Below are 18,860 nucleotides of genomic sequence, written 5' to 3' on the forward strand. Positions count from 1 at the left end.
CACCACTACCAGTGAAGAGCTGCAAACTTCTGGCAAACATTAGCAGAGAATAGCAAGCTCATTTGCACGTGAAAATAATGAGTGTTGAATTTGCGTCAAGTTTGCAGCTATTTTGCAGCAACTCTAGATTTTTCTAGAGTAAGATGGTGCAGCCAGAACGAAGTTTTCCCCCTTAATAAAATTGAGAGTTCATGGCGAATTTGCGGCAAATTCACCACTGATAGTTTTTACATGCAAATAAGCTTTCTGCCGAACTTGCGGCAAATTGTCCATTGTTCCCAAAGGTTTGCCAGGGGTTCACCACTACCAGCAAAGAGCTGGAAACTTCTGGCAAACATTTGTAGCGAATCACAAGCTAATTTGTATATGGAAATAACGAGCTGCAAATTTGCGGCAAGTTTGTGGTTAGTTAAGATTTTTTGTAAGGGAGTTTGCACTGAAAAGCTGTTTCAAACCACTGCAACGAACTTAAAAACACTTATTTTTGGCCAGATTTTGTTAGAAAAGACATTAAACCAATTCTTTCTTCAGTTTTGCTAGAATTATATTGGGGTCTTTATGGTTTAAGAGAATCTTTACTAACGTTGTATGTTATTTCATGATGAGTATTGCCTGTAAGGTTTCTTTTTCTTTTTTTAAACCCACTTGAATATTTTGTGGTTGTCAAATGTTAGTGAAATATGTTCATATTTAATGTGATGTACTCCACCTGTGATTACTCTGCTAGAACACCTGTGTGAAATTGAAAATTGTTCAGAGAAAAGGTCCAGCAACCTGCATGTGTTTGTGGACATACTGTAGAGAGAGAGAAAATGCATGTAAATATATGTGAACTAAGTAAAGAGCATATGTATGCATGAATATGTGTGCATGAAAAAGAGAAGTCAGGGTAAACTGTAGTGCACAAGAAATTGTCAACATGAACTTTGAAAGGGTAATTTGTCTTGGGTGTGGAGATCTTTTTGTGTCACCAGGAAAGAATAACCCTTTTATAGTCGAACGAACAGGTAATTCACTGTGTGTTCAGCATTTCAAAAGCACAGTTGGAGGGCAAACATTTCTTCAATTCCTTGGTATTGAAGAAATCACTCTTGCAGCAACTTATGCACTAACTATCGCAACAAGTTCTCATTTTCCAGGACACACTGATAGGCGAGACGACCAACCCCCTCAGAACAATCATTCAACATTCAACAACATTCCAGTCTTCAGGAACAATCAAGGATCCCTAACTATAGAGGAAATAGTAGACAGAGACATGTATCTGCAAGTGTGTGTGTGTGTGTGTGTGTGTGTGTGTGCGCGTGCGTGTGTGTGTGCTCACTTGTTTGTGTGTGTGTATGTGTGTGTGTGTGTGTGTGTGTGTGTGTGTGTGTGTGTGTACAGTGGCCCACTTACGTACATGCTTAGTGAAACATAAATCTTAATATATGATGCCTAGATAGATTGTTTCCTTTTAGACATTAGACATGTCAAATTAATTTTGATGCACTCAACAGTATTTTTTCTGACTATAACAGAATAGTTACAATAGTGACAAGTGAGAACATATTTAAGATGCTTTTTGGTTTTCATTCACTTTCTTCAATGCATTTGGAAAATTATTAATCTATGCCACAAGGAAATAAATTAAAATTAGAAAGTTACAAACTACTTATTGGCATAAGTAGCAAATTTGGAAAAATGAGAATGTGGGACGGGGTGAATCATCCATACCTTTTGTTTTATATATAAAAATATAATGTCTGCAGGGACTGTCACAACTAGGGCTTTGTTACGAATAGCATACTATCATTATATTCTTACTAAAGTGTATATAATAGGCTTATTTCGAGAAGTATGCATATTTTATTTACGTACGCATGCAATACCTGGATAACCTCCTACAGTCATTTTCTCAAAATTCCTATATCTTTCATAACTCACATTCAGTGTCAGAAATGAACTTTTACAAAATGAGTTACATTTTTTTCAACCATTTTAAATGTAATCTTTTTTATCCGATTAAGTCAAATACATCAATTTAATGAATTAATTCATACAAATTCTCAAGATTAAGAATTTACTTCTTAACCTAAGAATTAAATTACAAGTCATTCATATTTTATGCCACAATGTGTATAAATATGACTACAAAAGTTAGTTATACAAATTAACAATTATAACAGATGCTACATATAATAATCAGAAGAATTAATTATGAGGGCCCTACATTTTGAATTTCGGGGAAAATGTTGTCATTTTGGGTGGCATTATTCTAGAGTCAGCTTCAGTTTCTGACATTGCTCATTATTTGACTTGCATTTAAAATGAATGGGATGATAACTGGAACCACTTGTTGAATTAAACATGAGGAGGTCATGTGACAATGATGTATCACAATACTGAAACATTTAACCTTGCATACTGTATAGTGTTTCAAATTCATATTGGCCTACTACACAGTATGCGGTATGCGGTATGCTATGCAATCTGAGCAAAGCATACTAAATAGGGACCTCTCATTGAAGATGTTCAAATAGGTGTGAATACAACTAAAGGGAGACATAGTGACTGAATGTTGCAAACAACACCCTTAGGGACACTTACAGTACACACACTTATAGGTGCAGAGTACTGTTTAACCATGGTATATGAATATAGCCTTTCATTCAAAACCATGGTATTTTACAAAGTGCCATACCATAATTACCATCTGATACCATCACTATGCTACTACAGTACTTTTTACATCATATGTGCAATGTAAATATGAAGTGTTCCAATTCAGTTTGGAGAAATGTTATGCAGTGGACAATGTGCATATTAGGCTTTTAACATGATAAAAATGCAGATGGAAAATCACCTATTTTGACATGCTTAAAGAAGTGTGTGTCCAAACTAATGGCAGATTTACTGTACTAGTGTGTCATTATTGTTGCATCTAATGCATCGTTATCTTTTTATCAGAACTAAACATTTTCAGGCTGCTTAGTAGTGATTCACTAAGGCTACCACTTTAATTCATTCACGAAGGCCCAAGTAATTTATACATGCCATTGTGCCCTCTAGCGGCTCAAGACTCCTATGCCAACCTATCCGTGGCATTCTATGAAAGTTAAAATATTATGAGTTTTACTGTGGTGTATATTAACAGATTAGATAACATTGATATAATCTGTTCATAGCATACACACTCACGTATGTTAAAGTTTGTAATAAATATGTAACCCTTTGTACCCTGTGCCCACAGCTCTTTAGTATTCCTAAATCTATTTGTTTAAATACTGTAACACAAAAAGTCAAAATTGCAAAAAAATAAATAAATTATATGGTTTAAGTAAAGTAATAGGGGGTTACGGTATGAAGAATTTACATGTTTCCATTCATAATTCGGATGCAAGATCCTATGGACACTCCCTTAAACACAGCTAAGCAAGTAAGATATATTATTATTGAATAAAATGAAAAACAAATTTTAAAATGCAAGGGTCACAACTGTCCCCTTGAGGAAGACACTTAAAACAAGTTTAAATTTAGGAAGCGCCTTGTACTTCAAAGAATAAAATTGAATTAATATGGAATATGTACAATAGCTATATTAACTGTACATTTGTATCTCCAGAGCCTTTTGCAAATTAGCTGCACGTAATGTGCAAAACAAATGAACAACTTAAAAAAATTATAATAATTAATATATTAACTAAAACGTTTAATTAGACTAAATACAACAAGAAATTGCAACGGTGATAAGAGGCAAGCAAGACGGATTATTCTCTCGCTCTCAGACCGTGAATTTATGAATCCTATTATGTCGAAGGCTTCTATTAATATTCATAAACCAAGCCTTCAACATTGGACGGCTTCCAATAACGTCAGCATTGCCTAATCAATATGAATAAGCAGATGCTTCGGCATAGGCAGGTTGCCAAGCAACGTCAATCTTATCTCATTAATATTCACGAGCTCTTCCGCTATCGGACGATTTCATGTGGGCGGTGTCTGTGGAAGGAAGAAGCGCTGTTATTTTCGAAGCGAGATGACAGAAACCAACGGCGCCGGTGTGTATGAGCCGCACATCTCTTCTCAGCACACACCAAAACCGATCTGGACAATCAGTGCATGTGCTAATAAAATATTGTAATACTCCCAAATACTTGATATACAACATTAATACTTATATAGAAAGAAACTTTAATGTCGGGCATTAATAGGCAAATAAACCATATGATGGAGACGGAAATCCACGTGCCGATTGGGTCGCCGACTATTAGAAAATTCCCGATATTCGTGGATGAACATAATGTGACGAAAGGTGCGATGAAACTGATTAAAGAGCTCAGACCGGGTTGGGACCCGAACCTGATCCAGACTAAGGTATGTGTGACTGTCTTTAGCTTGAGCTAATCCACCCACGGCGTGTTTAGGGCCTTTAAACACCTAATTGCTGCGCATTTTTTATTCCAGTCACTTAATGTCGCCTAGATTACGTTAAAGGGTTTGTGCTTAATGATGTCAGATAGCAGAATTATGACGACATGAGTGACGTTTGAAAACTAGCCTTGCTAACTTAACCATATTCTGGTGATTACACCCAGTAAGCCGCTCATAATCGTATCCCCTTGTTTGCTAAAACACTTTAAAGAAGCTATTTAGTTATTTAAATTTGGCATAAGTAGCATAGTGGTTGAAATTAGCCAGATAAAATAAGGTTTAAAATGATATGACTTGAGCTCATGGCTCCTGTCTACTGTAGGCAACGTCACTGGCCAGCTGGCAATGATGTCATAAGATGTAGATCATAATGAACTAATAAAGAAATAAATCTGCTAACCAGTTTAGTGTAATATTGTATATATCATTTTAAATTGTAAATAAAGTGTTACTATTTAAAGCAAAAATATAGAGCATTACAACATATCAAGCTAAAATTAATAATTGAGCAAACCAAATATTTGTGTGTGTATGTGTGTATATATATATATATATATATATATATATATATATATATATATTATATATATATATATATATATAAATACACACACATTTATTTATATAGTTTATATATACAAATATATATAAGTATATAAAGCCTATATATATATATATATATATATATATATATATATATATATATATATATATAGCCTATATTTAAATATACTGTATATTATAGTACCTCACCCTTAACATGCCATCATAACCTTAACTCTTTAAACACCCTAACATTTTTAATTAATTAAAATATACAGTATGAATTTTATATGTAATATACTGTAGATGTATGTCATTTTATTTTCATAAATAATTTGAAAATGTTTGGGTGTTAAGAGTTGTTATGATGGTGTGTACCATAACAACACAGTTGTGTTTGCATATCCCAGTTCAACCTCATGCTGACACTTTAATGAATCTATTTAAGTATGAAGAAATGAGTTGGCTTAGTGAGGTGCATACTTGCCATCATACTTGTCTGGGATTTGCATTAATATATACACACAACTGATTTAAATAAAACCAGAGACCTTTTGCTGCACATGTGGTGTCATTGCATTTTACTGCAGGTGATTGTTTATCTATTAATATTGTACTTTTATTTTTGTTGTTGTTGAAAATCCTTTATTCAGTGGCCCCTAGCGTTATTTGGACAATAAGCCACACTTAAAATTTTATGAATTCTGTTGCTTTAGAAAACAAAATATCAAACCATGTGGCATTAATTTAAAAGAAAGGGAGCCCAAACTCTTTTTCTATTGAAAAATGTCACAAAAGATGTTAGTTTTAAATTAGAAAACAATTGCAATATGGTTAATCTTCAATATTAATATATTTTTAAGTGCAATGTATCTTAAGTGTCCAATTAGTCTTTGGGGCCACTGTATGCACATAATTAAAGTAATGCCTGTTTTGCTTTGAACTGGCTCAATAATTTTCTTGTTTTGTCCTTGGCACAGGTCAGTTGTTTCTAATCGCCTGTGAAATAAGATAATTTTGTGTTTTATCTTGCAATTAGGGCAGCTCTCTTCTGGCATTCCGGTTTGAAACTAATTTATCTGATTAGATTTACTTAGGCTAATCCAAAACTAGGTTTGATACAAAATGCATCAGCCTGAACCATTAACATAATAACAGATGAATGTCTTGATGAGTTAATTGGAAAAAGAATGTTCTTTTTTCACTCATTTATTAATTTGTTACGCATTTTATCAGGGGTTCACTTCCCTACCTTAAAGGAATAGTTCACCCAAAAACGAAATTTCTCTGATCGTTTACACCCTCTCATGCAATCCCAAATGTGTACAACTTTCTTTCAGCTCTTTATGTCCATTCAATGCAAATCAACAGGATCCAAAACTTTGAAACTCAAAAGAGCACATTAAGGCAGCATAAAAGTAATCCATACGACTCCAGTGGTTTAATCCATATCTTCAGAAGCGATATGATGGGTGTGCTTGAGAAACAGATCAATATTTAAATGAATATTCTGGGTTCAATACAAGTTAAGCTCAATCGACACCATTTTTGATGTTTTAATGTTGATTACCAAAAAATATATATATTTTGACTCTTCCCTCTTTTGCTTAAAAAAAAAAGAAGCTAAAATCAAGGTTACAGTGAGGCACTTGCAATGGGAGTGAATGGGGCCCATTTCTGGAGGATTTAAAGGGAGATATAGTATTCATTAAATCACTTAAATGCATTCTTCTGTTAAAACTCATGTTTTATTTGAGCTGTAAAGCGGTTTAAATGGTTGTTTTTACAGTAATTTTAGGGTTTATTGACATTACATCGTCATGGTAACAAAGTTGTAAAATTGGCTATAACTTAACACAGAAAAGGTTAGTAAGTGATTTGATCACACTAAATTCATGTTTACACGCATATTGTTTACATCTTGTGGCTATACTTTTGAAACAGTGAGAATTTTAACATTCAAAAATTGGCCCCCCCATTCACTTCCATTTTAAATGCCTTACTGTCACCTCAATTTGAGTCAAAATAATCTTTTGTGGTAATCAACATTGTCACATATGCTGTCGATTGAGCTTAACTTGTGTTGTACCTGGAATGTTCCTTTAAGTCATTTTTTACTATAAATTCTCCTCCCTGCTCAGTAGGTGGTTATATGCACTAAGAATGTGAATTGTCAAAAACAGAAGAAGAAAGTTCTTGTCTCCATTCACTTGCATTGTATGGACCTAAAGAGCTGAGATATTCTTCTAAAAATCTTTGTGTTCTGCAGAAGAAAGTAAGTCACACTTTTGGGATCAAAGGAGTGTAAGTAAATGATGAGGGAATATTCATCTTTTAATGAAATATCCCTTTAATAACATTTAATTATAGTTAGATAGTGAGCCTTCCCCCCTGGGGCCCAAGTAATAATTTGTCCTGATGTAGGTACCTGGTCAGACTCGGTGAGTCACATGAACTGACCTGAATTGCACTGGGCTGACGTCCCCGGCCTCCGCCACACAAGTTCTATTTAGAGCACAATTCTAAACATTGTTTTATTGCACCGATTATCAGCCTCACATGCTGCATTGCTCGTATCTGTCTCTGTGTTATCAGTTGTATGGCTGGGCATGAAGGTTACTAAAGAACACTGTGTGTTATTATTGTTAATGTTTGTCTTATAGCAGAGACAGTGTGTCCTAGTGTCTGTCCATACCAGATGAAACTCGCAAAACCTGTGAAAAAAGAAAGAAAATGAGAAATTATATCTGCTTAAAGAAAATTAAGCCTTTTTTAGGACCCTTTTTTAGAAGTTTTTTTTTTGTGTGTGTTATTATGTTCATAACAACTAAGCAAATTTCTCATTTCAATAATGCAACAAATTCTTGTTCTTATTACTGTAAAGCAAAAAAAAAAAAGATATGACATTTAAATGGTAAAATATTTATACATCACGGTAGTAGATGTTGTACTGTCATTGTATTACAATAATATAAAAAAAATATATATATAAAAAAAAACTTTTCTAATTTTTAATGTCCAGAAGCTCAGTGAGTAAAGACGCTGATTACCTCCAGCCAGGTCTCCTAAGCAACCAAATTTGCCCGATTGCTAGGGATGGTAGAGTCACATGGGGTAACCTCCTCATGGTTACTATAATGTGGTTCTCGCCCTCAATGGGGCATGTGGTGAGTTGTGCGTAGATGCCACGTAGAATAGCGTGAAGCCTCCACATACGCTATGTCTCTGCAGTAACGCGCTCAACAACCACGTGATAAGATGTGTGGATTGACTGTCTCAGACACAGAGGTACCTGAGATTCCTCCTCCACCACCCAGATTGAGGCGAGTCACTACGGCACCACAAGGACTTAAGAGGGGGGACTTAGATCAAATTTGCATTTTATTCTTATGAATTTGAGGTGAAATATGACTCGCTATTTTGAAGCCTGGATTAATTATCTTAATCCTGCTCTAGCTCCACACAAGTGTTTACAGATAGCCAGAATATTTTTCATCAGTGAATTGTCCCCAAACATATTGTCCACAGCTGCTTTGGTACCATCATTTGAATGAAGCCAAAACACTCCAAATAAAGCTCCTCGGTTGGCATGTGGCATACTTCTGCCATTCATCACATTACAACAAGATGTGTGCCGGCGTTCCAGCCAATTAGGGGAGCGAGATGGTCATCATGTGACATAAAAAACACTTGACCAAGGCTCAACTGTAAACATTTACAATTCAGGCCATTTTCAACATTCTCAACAAATCCATCAAATAGGTCATGTGCTTCAGGAACCAAACTTTTTAGACCTGCCAATAAATCGGTAGTCATGGCTGTGATTAACAAAAGTGTTACCTTCCACTGGTGGCAGTCCCAAAAACTACTAACAGCCTTGGCAATGGATTATCAAATTTCTGTTTTCATTCATTTCTTTTGTGAATTTGGAGTAAATATTGTGTAAAAACTATCTTTGTTTAATTTCAGTGTATATACTGTATGTGCTGTACTTCCCATTTGCTATAATTAAATTGTATTAGCCTATATCACATATACTGTATGTGTATATATATATATATATATATATATATATATATATATATATATATATATATATAAATGGCCATCTGCCACCCTATTCTGTAGTTATCAGTATTGGCACTGGCCAATGGGAATCCAATATTGGTCAACCACTAATGGAGATTATTTGCCATCAGCAGTTATGTCTCAAACCATTTTACTGTTTGGATCATTTAACAGGCTCAAATTGTAGATGAGGAACCTGTTTACTAATGTGAAACTGTACCATAATCATTACACTCAAATTTATGCTGGTAGCTCAGCGAGTATTGACTACCTCCCCTGGAGTGTATATGTATATGATCGCTCATTTCTGTACTTCTTTGTGTTGAGGTCTGTGTGGATCTATCAAAATAAAGACAAAACTGTGCTTAACAGTCATAAACAGCACCTGACCAGAGTTGAATTCATCCTATTTATGTCTACCAGTGTGGTGCTGTTTGTATGTTAACCATTTCAGGAATCTCAGAAATGTATTGGTGGGCGGTGAGACCTTTGCAGTGGAGTGTTGAATATGTTGGCTTAAACATAAAGCATAACATCTAGCATTTATCTTAAAATATGCTCCCGCATTATTGGCATTCAACTGATTACAACTTATAAGAACTTATTATTTTAATCTTATAACCTATTTACTTTAGCAAATTATATTAGAAAACATATTAACAAGTAGACAAATTAGCTATTTAGACTATTATAAATTACTATTACTATTGTAAGCAATACAGCGTATTACAATTTTACCAATAGTGAATGCAGTAATGTAAATGGATTGTTCACCCAAAAATGAAAATGTGTATTGTGATGTGTTTGACTGAAAGTGAATAGTGGCCAGAACTATAATGTCCAAAAAGGACATAAAGGCAGCATAAAAGTGATCCATACGACTTCAGTGGATAAATCTATATCTCCAGAAGCGATATGATAGGTGTGGTTGAGAAATAGATACATATTTAAGTCTTTTTATTACAAATTTCACTTTCTCATTCTTCTTTTATTTTTGGCAATTCGCAAAAATAATTTTTTGGCTTCATGCATGTCGCAACCTACTGGGAAGGGAGGATCATTTATAGTAAAAAGGGATTTAAATATAGATCTGTTTCTCACCCACACCTATCATATGTCTTCAGAAGAAATTCATTTAACCAATGGATACATATGGGTTACTTTTATGCTGCCTTCTGTCCTTTTGGAGCTTCAAAGTTCTGGCCACCATTCACTTGCATTGTATGGAACTACAGAGATTTTCTTCCAAAAATGTTTGTGTTCTGCGGAAGATAGAAAGTCATACACATCTAGAATGGCATGAGTGTGTGTAAATGATGAGAGAATTTTCATTATTGGGTGAACTATCCCTTTGATGCAGGTTAACGTATTAAAGGTTGCAGAGGAAATAACGTTAGAATTGATAATGGCCATTTATTTTGGAAAGATCTTAAGGATGAACTTGACTTTCATCCTTCACGTCCTGGTCAAAAAGCCTTCTAAAACATATCTACTTCATTCTTTCATTCAGGTCCAGTGCCATTCTGGAATGGGATGCTCATTTTCACAATCCCATCAATTCCCTATTAATAAAATTGTGTTACATGGTTTTATTAATGGAGAATTGATTGGATTTTTAAGTTTCACTTGGAAATATGTTAGATTGCAGAAGTAAAATAGAGTGTGAATGCCATTTCATGCTGACTTTAATATTTATTTACAAATGCAATTTAAAAAAACAGAGCATTCATCATAACAGAGCAGAGAAATTGTTATCGCCATCTGTATGTTTGATTTTGTTTGATCTCTCCACCAGCTTTTCACAGATGGCACGACTAACAAACTGATGGGCTTTTATATGGAGGACTACCCCGAGGATGTGGTGCTAGTGAGAGTGTATGGCAACAAGACGGAGCTGATTGTGGACCGAGACAACGAACTTAAGAGTTTCCTGGTTCTGCACGCTAACGGTTGTGCGCCCAGACTTTACTGTACCTTCCAGAATGGCATCTGCTACGAGTTCATGCAGGGACACGCTCTCGATACTCAAGACGTCAGGGACCCTGTGTTACTCAGGTGGGTCCGTACGGTGCAGAGCACAAAATAGAAGGATCCAAATGAGTGTTCATTCTAAACATAGCACTTTTGGAGCGCCCTTTGACTCCAACATTTACAGTAGGTTAGAACCAATTGAGTACTTCACTGTTTTAGCTTAAAGACATAGTTTTGGGTTTGACCTTCTTCCAATCTTGTCCATGTTTTCTAGGACACTTGGTACATTTACATCTGCTGTTATAATTAAACAATAGCAGGTTTTTACGTAGTCTAGCTTATGGATGCTCGATACCTTTTTTTCTGTCCTGATCCGATTCCGAAACCTGAACTCTCAATAATGACCAAACCCCATCTGATACAGTGATTCAGTGTTGTTTTTTCTTAATTAGTTTATAATATCTATATCTCACTGTGTGGAACTGAATGGGGGTACTCTTTTATATGGAAAGAAAAACAACCTCTAATTACACAATATGATATTATGAAATGGGGAAAACAGAAAAAAGGATTACATAAAAAAATGTGTAGCCTATTAAGAATAACTTTGTTTTATTAGTCTACTGGATAATGCAGCAGTAATTCCAGTGAAAGTTGTCAGTAGAAAAGATGCCAGTTCTCTTTGCACATTTGTACAACTTGTGTCTGGACTTGAATGGTTTCAGACCTCTTTTTTTGTTCATTTTATTTGTCACAGAATGTCAGTCCATAATGTTTTTGGCACCCAGTCAACTTTCAAATTATTGTAATTTAATTAAAAAAATATATAAAATTATTATTATTGTTGTTATTATTATTATTACTACTAATAATAATAACAAAAGTAACCAAAGCAAAAATAATCTAAATTTTTTTATACACTAGTAAAGTATTTCAGTCACAATTTGTTTTGACACTCCAGGAAGATGATGACCTTACAGTGTCTGTGTGTGCACTAGTTTACCATAGTTTAGGCTGCATCCTAAAAAGAAAGCAGCTCACTTGCTGCCTAATCGGTTAATGCTTAACTGACAGCTGTTTTAAGTGAATGGAACTCTTAAGGATCTGGTCTCCGAACAGTTTGAAAAGCACCTTATTTTCATCCAGCCTCCACATCCAGCCTCCAAAGTCAACATTTTCCTGTTTTCGGATGCAGAGCGCTCAGATATTGTGAGCTGCTCTGAGAGCAAAAAATAGTAGTGCGTCTTCAGCCCGTGCATGCTAAACTCAGCAAAAAAAGAAACGTTCTTTCACTTTCAACTTCTTTTATTTTCAGCAAACTTACCATGTGTAAATATTTTTATGAACTTAAAAAGAATCATCAACTAAGACATAAACTGAACAAGTTTCACAGACATGTGACAGAAATTGAATAATGTGTCCCTGGGGGGTTAAAAATCAACAGTAACAGTCAGTATCTGGTGTGGCCACCAGCTGCATTAATTACTGCAGTGCATCTCCTCCTCATGGACTGCACCAGATTTGCCAGTTCTTGCTGTGAGATGTTACCCCACTCTTCCACCAAGGCACTTGCAAGTTCCAGGACATTCCTGGGGGCAATGGCCCTAGCCCTCACCCTCCGATCCAACAGGACCCAGACGTGGTCAATGGGATTGAGATCCGGGCTCTTCACTGGCCATGGCAGAACTCTGACATTCCTGTCTTGCAGGAATCACACACAGAACGATCAGTATAGCTGGTGGCATTGTAATGCTGGAGGGTCATGTCAGGATGTGACTGCAGGAAGGGTACCACATGAGGGAGGAGGACGTCTTCCCTGAAGCACACAGCGTTGAAATTGCCTGCAATGACAATAAGCTCAGTCCGATGATGCTGTGACACACCACACCACCCCAGACCATGACGGACCGTCCACAGGCCTCTGTGTAAAGTTCGTTCCTTTGATGATAACGCGAGTCTGCCCATCACCCCTGGTGAGACAAAACTGCGACTCCTCGGTGAAGAGCCAGTTTTGTCTGGTCCAGCGAAGGTGGGTTTGTGCCCATAGGCGACAATGTTGCCGGTGATGTCTTGTAAGGACCTGCCTTACAACAGGCTTACAAGCCCTCAGTCCAGCCTCTCTCAGCCTATTACGGACAGTCTGAGCACTGATGGAGGGATTGTGTGTTCCTGGTGTAACTCGGGAAGTTGTTTTTGCCATCCTGTACCTGTCCCGCAGGTGTGATATTCGGATGTACCAATCCTTTACAGGTGTTGTTACACATGGTCTGCCACTGTGAGGATGATCAGCTGTCCTTCCTGTCTCCCTGTAGCAATGTCTTAAGTGTCTCACATTACGGACATTGCAGTTTAATGCCCTGGCCACCTCATGCCTCCATGCAGCATGCCTAAGTCAGTAGAAAGGTCTTTTTATTGTCCAAAGTTTTTATAACTGTGACATTAATTAGCTACCGTCTGTAAGCTGTTATTGTCTTAACGACCGTTCCACATGTGCATGTTCATTAATTGTTTATGGTTCATTGAACAAGCATGGAAAACATTGTTTAAACCCTTTACAATAAAGATTTATAAAGTTATTTGGATTTTTACAAAAGCATCTTTAAAATACATTGTCCTAAAAAAGGGACGTTTCATTTTTGGTTGAGTTTATATGTGACAGAACAGAGCACAATGCACTTACTGAAGCAGGCTGCACATGCAGACTTATTATTTATTTAACGCAGCCTTTTGAAATTCACTAAGCTATCATATGTCTTCAAAACACTTTAACCTTTGTGCGACCTTCAGTACATTTTTGTCTTGATGTCAGCGGCATACATTTTGCCAAAGGTGTGTATTTTGGGGGGAATTTTGATATTTCAACCTCAGTGTAACAGGGTAAAAGGGAAAGGAGGAGGCGAGAACTGGACGAAGCATCAAAATAATGTTTAATGATGAATTAAAACACAAAGACAAAACATAAACACATGCAGGGCAGCTGCCCGTAACTCTCTCTCTCTTGAAGTGACGCCTCTGGTCGCCTTCATCCCTCTCGAGGGATTGATTAGCCTGATTAGGGGCCGGGTGTGCAGCATCACGACCAAGTCCCGCCCTCCTCCCTGCCACAATCCTCCCTCCTTTCCTTCAGGCTGGGGAGCCCCTGACAGACGTACACCCCCTCACCCCTTTCTGGGGGGCCGTGACAATAAGTAACATAACAACAACAAAAAAACGAGAGGAAAAAGCCAACACAGAGCAACAGCGGGAGAGAGGAGAGAGAAAGAAAAAAACGCACTCACCGGTTCTCCGATACTCCAGCTCCAGGCAGTCGGCCAGGTGGCATTATATAAACAAACTGGCAGGTTAAAATCCTGAAAATCAATGAATATTTGGTAGATATGATCAAGACTGATGTTGATTAAAAAAATGAACTAATTGAAAGTGGAAACTAATATTAATATATAATAATATTATGGCAGTTTTTTTACATTTTTGTCCTCTAGGGACCTCTGAGTAACTTTTTTTTTTATTGATGCACAAGGGTTAAATAAAATGCACAAGTCATATGGAATACTTTAATGGTTAGTTCAGGTGTGCCGTGGAAAATTATCAGATTCCACAAAATAATTTAGTTTAGTTTAAACTAAACATATTTAGTTTAATATGACAAAACCAAATATTCTACCCAAAATGTGTGTGCGCCATGTGTATTGAGACTCATTAGGGGATTGCATAATTTATCTCGTCACCTGTATTCAAAACAGTTGCCAGTGGAGTGTCGCTTGTGCCGCGCATGAGGAGAGCTATTTGAATGAGTTGCTCTCTATGTAGAGTGTTCCAAATCGCTCTCTTTTGAGGCATCATTTCAATGAGAATGCTGCCATAGAAGATCGCTGCCTATGTAGGCAGGAGACAGCGAGTAAGCTCACTACATTTTGGATCAGACCCATAGTCAAGAAACTTAAAGTCAAGCTTGGCTTCTATTTTAGAAACAAATCTTGTTTTAATTTTAGTGCTAAGAAGAAACTTGTGGAAGCTACTTTTCTGCCTGTAAATGATTATGGAGATATATTGTACATGTATGCTGCATCTTCCTTCTTGCATCAAGTTGATTCAGTTTACCATGCATCACTACGATTCATAACAAATTCCAAGTTCCTTACCCATCACTGCATTCTTTATGATTTAGTTGGTTGGACATCACTTAAAATTCGTAGACAACAGCACTGGTATATATATCTTTATTTATAAAGCTATACTTGGCAAACTTCCACTGTACCTTTGTAACCTCCTCTCTGTCTGCTCTGGTACCTATCAGCTACGCTCCTCAAAATGGTTGCTTTTTAACGTGCCACGAGTTGCAACCGAACTGGGAAGAACTGCTTTCTCTTATTTAGCACCTTGGGGATGGAATAATCTACAAAAAGAGCTAAAGTTAGAAACCCTTATATCCATAAATGAATTTAAAACTACTGTAAAGAGTGTTGTGATGGAGACATGTTTTTGTTTTTCTTAAGAGTCTCACTGTGTTTATTTTTATGAATTTTTTTATTTGTTTTTATTGTCTGCATACCAGAGCAAAATGGAAAAACATTGCCTTACCAGTAATCAAGCACTGAAACTTTGCCGTGTGAAAACTAGAATAATCTGGAATAATTTGTAACAGGTTAGCAGTCACATATACGTCCTCTTTAAAGCATGAACATCTTCAGAATGTCGATTATTTTTTACACCAGTGCTTCAAAAGCTAGATGCAGTGCAACGAATGAAATAGATCACAGGTGTCTCGAGATGCATTTATTAAAGGAATATTCTGGGTTCAATACAAGTTAAGCTCAATTAACAGCGTTTAAGGCATAATATTGATTACCACAAAAATGAATTGTGACTTACCCCTACTTTTCTTAAAAAAAAAAAAGCATAAATCTGGGTTACAGCGACTCACTTATAAAAAGTGAATGGCGGCCATTTTTTGAACATTAAAATACTCACTATAGCCACAAGACATAATCAATATGTGTGTTAACATGATTTTAGTGTGATAAAATAACTTATTAACCTTTTCTGTGCAAAGTTATATCCAATGTTACAACTTTGTTGCCGCAACGATGGAATGGCTTAAACCATATAAAGATTGTAAAGACAACGATTTACACGATTACGTCACAGCCCAAAAAATACAACCTACACAATGTGTGTTTTTATAAAATTGTCTGTAAAGTCTGCGTATATACCCTCAAACAATTGCCCCCGATATCTTCCATTGTAAGTGCATCACTGTATTCTCGATTTTTGCTTTTTTAAAGAATAGTACGGACAAGTCAAAATGTATTTTTGTGGAAATCAACATTACACCACAAATACTGTAGATTGAGCCTAACTTGTAATGAACTCGAAACATTCCTTTAATATTCAAGTTCTTTTTTTAACTTGACACAGTGTCTAAAAATGTGGCTTTCCTGTGCGAGACGCTGAAAAAAAAGTGAGATGTGGCGCAACATTCAAAGACGTCCATCCAGCATGATTACATAGAAATATAAACAGCACTGCATGCAAATTACAGCCACTAATTTGCCCAATATTGACCAGAACCCAGCCCAAAATCATTTGTCAAGGCCCAGATCAGGTTGAATGCTTTTATTACATGTGTAAAATAACTAAATAGTGATTTTGGTATTCAAATACAGGCACTTCAAATTTTGAATATCTATGCACATCCCTATTATGTACTAGCTTTTATATCAGTTGCATAATACTTCTCCTTTAAGGTCAAATACATTCAATTGTTATTTTATTATGCTATAGAATATATCGCTACAATCAACAAAACAGAATTAGCATTTAAATCTTTACTATAATAATGATACCATTGTATTATGTACTGTATATTTGATTTTAAGAATTTGTGAGTATGTACTTTAAATATTAAAGTGGAAACATTCCTCTTAAAGTCTAAAGCTAACTAAAAATGTAAAGTAAAGTGCAAGAGCACTTACACAGATGTGTTCATTCTCATTGTGAAGGTCACGTAATATTTGTGAACCATATCACAACTAAACCAGTGACCTTGGGATAATGTCCATTTTTCCACACAAACTGCTTTTTCCAGGCAGTGTTTTTAAAGCGATAGATCACACAAAATTGTAAATTCTGTCAGCATTTACTCACCCTCATGCTATTTCAAACCTGTATCACTTTCTTTCTTCAAAACAATGATGTGTTGTATTTGCTTAAAATAGTGCTGATGTTGTGATGTATTGATGTGTTGGATGTACACAAATGTATCAATTCATTCAAATTGATTTACTTAAAAATGTCACACGAATAGGCATTTTCAAATAAACGAATAGTTTCAAATAAACATTTATGTTGCTGTTTTACTTTATTTATTTGTCTCAAATGAAAGTAGGTACTCAGTCATATAATTATATTTTTTCAGTGTAGAAGACAAAATGTAGAATATTAGGGATTTACAGCCTCAGTCACCATTCACATTCAGTGTATGGAAAAAAAGATGCAATGAATGTGAATGGTGACTGAGTAAGAACGTCATACAGGAGGGTGAGTAAATGATGACAGAATTCATTTTTGGGTGACCTTTCCACAGTATAACGGCCTTCTTGGCTTGAAAATAGAACAAACATTTTTGACAAAAATATTATTTTCCATTCTATTGGTAGACTGATTGCCCGAGAAATGGCCCGCATACACTCCATCCATGCCCACAACGGCTGCATCCCCAAACCCAACCTGTGGATCAAAATGCGCAAGTACTTCTCGCTAGTGGCCACAGAGTTCACCGACCAGGCCTCCAACCTCAGGTAACCCTCTCAGAACACACACACAGAAAATAGTATACAACATAAGTTGACAAAGCATGAAAGCACTTTAGATAAGAAATGCTTCAAAGAAAGTCAAGCATATAGTTTCATGTGGCCAGGTTGTCGTGCAGAAAGCTTTGACATTACTCATGCTGTTTAATGTGGTTTAGCGGTGTTTGCCAGGACATAACTTAGTTCAATTCTCATCATTTACTCACTCTCATTCCATCCCAGATGTGAATGACTTTCTTTGTTCTGATGAACACAAAGAATGATTATGAGAAGAAAATCTCAGCTATGTTGGTCATCGCAATGCAAGTGAATGGTGGTCGGAACTTTGAATCTCCAAAAAAATTATATAAAAGCAGAAAAAAGTAATCCAAGCAACTTTGATCTGTTTCTCTCCCACACCTATCATATCACTTCTAAATACATTGATTCAACCACTGGAGGCGTATGGATTACTTTTATGATGCCATTATAGGATTTTTGGACCTTCAAAATTCTGATCACCATTCACTTACATTGGACCTTCAGAGTTGAGATATTCTTCTAATAATTTTAATTTGTGTTCTTCAGAAGAAAGAAAGTCAGACACATCTAGGATGGTATGAGGGTGAGTAAATAATGAAAGATTAAACATTTTTGGGTGAACTATCCCTTAAAGTTTTATTGGCATACTTTGATCAGTAAACGTTTGAATAAATTCAAAGGCGTATGTTCAAATTAAAGTGTATTTAACTAAATGTAACTTCAAAACTTCATAAAAAAACAATGCTGTACAAACATTGTGTAATTGTTAATATATTCAACTTTTTATTTAAAAACATTTTAGTATACAGGATATTAAAATTAGCATAAGTGCTGTATAAATATTGTTCATTAATGAATACCACCATATTTTTTGTTACCATTACATTTTGGATTTAAATGAACCAGCTTACTGTAATTAAAATCCTATGTGTAATACAAGTATCAATATTATTATGTAATATAATAATATATTAGGGCTAAATACAGTTGAAGTCAGAAGTTTACATACACTTATGCTGAAGTCATTAAAAC

At 35.7% G+C, this 18,860-nt stretch overlaps 1 protein-coding gene across 1 annotated transcript in view; it reads left to right on the forward strand.

The window, feature by feature from the left end:
* The first annotated feature begins 4,028 nt into the window (after positions 1 to 4,028).
* LOC127632813 (ethanolamine kinase 1-like) overlaps positions 4,029 to 18,860 on the forward strand; it is a 30,164-nt gene continuing 15,332 nt past the window's right edge. Inside the window, exons 1-3 of the mRNA XM_052111598.1 lie at positions 4,029 to 4,356; positions 10,820 to 11,079; positions 17,655 to 17,795. Coding sequence (XP_051967558.1) covers positions 4,177 to 4,356; positions 10,820 to 11,079; positions 17,655 to 17,795 — 581 coding nt within the window. The 5' untranslated portion in view covers positions 4,029 to 4,176. The remainder of the gene's footprint in view (positions 4,357 to 10,819; positions 11,080 to 17,654; positions 17,796 to 18,860) is intronic.

The sequence above is a fragment of the Xyrauchen texanus genome, chromosome 39, assembly GCF_025860055.1.
Source record: "Xyrauchen texanus isolate HMW12.3.18 chromosome 39, RBS_HiC_50CHRs, whole genome shotgun sequence".
NCBI lineage: Eukaryota > Metazoa > Chordata > Actinopteri > Cypriniformes > Catostomidae > Xyrauchen > Xyrauchen texanus.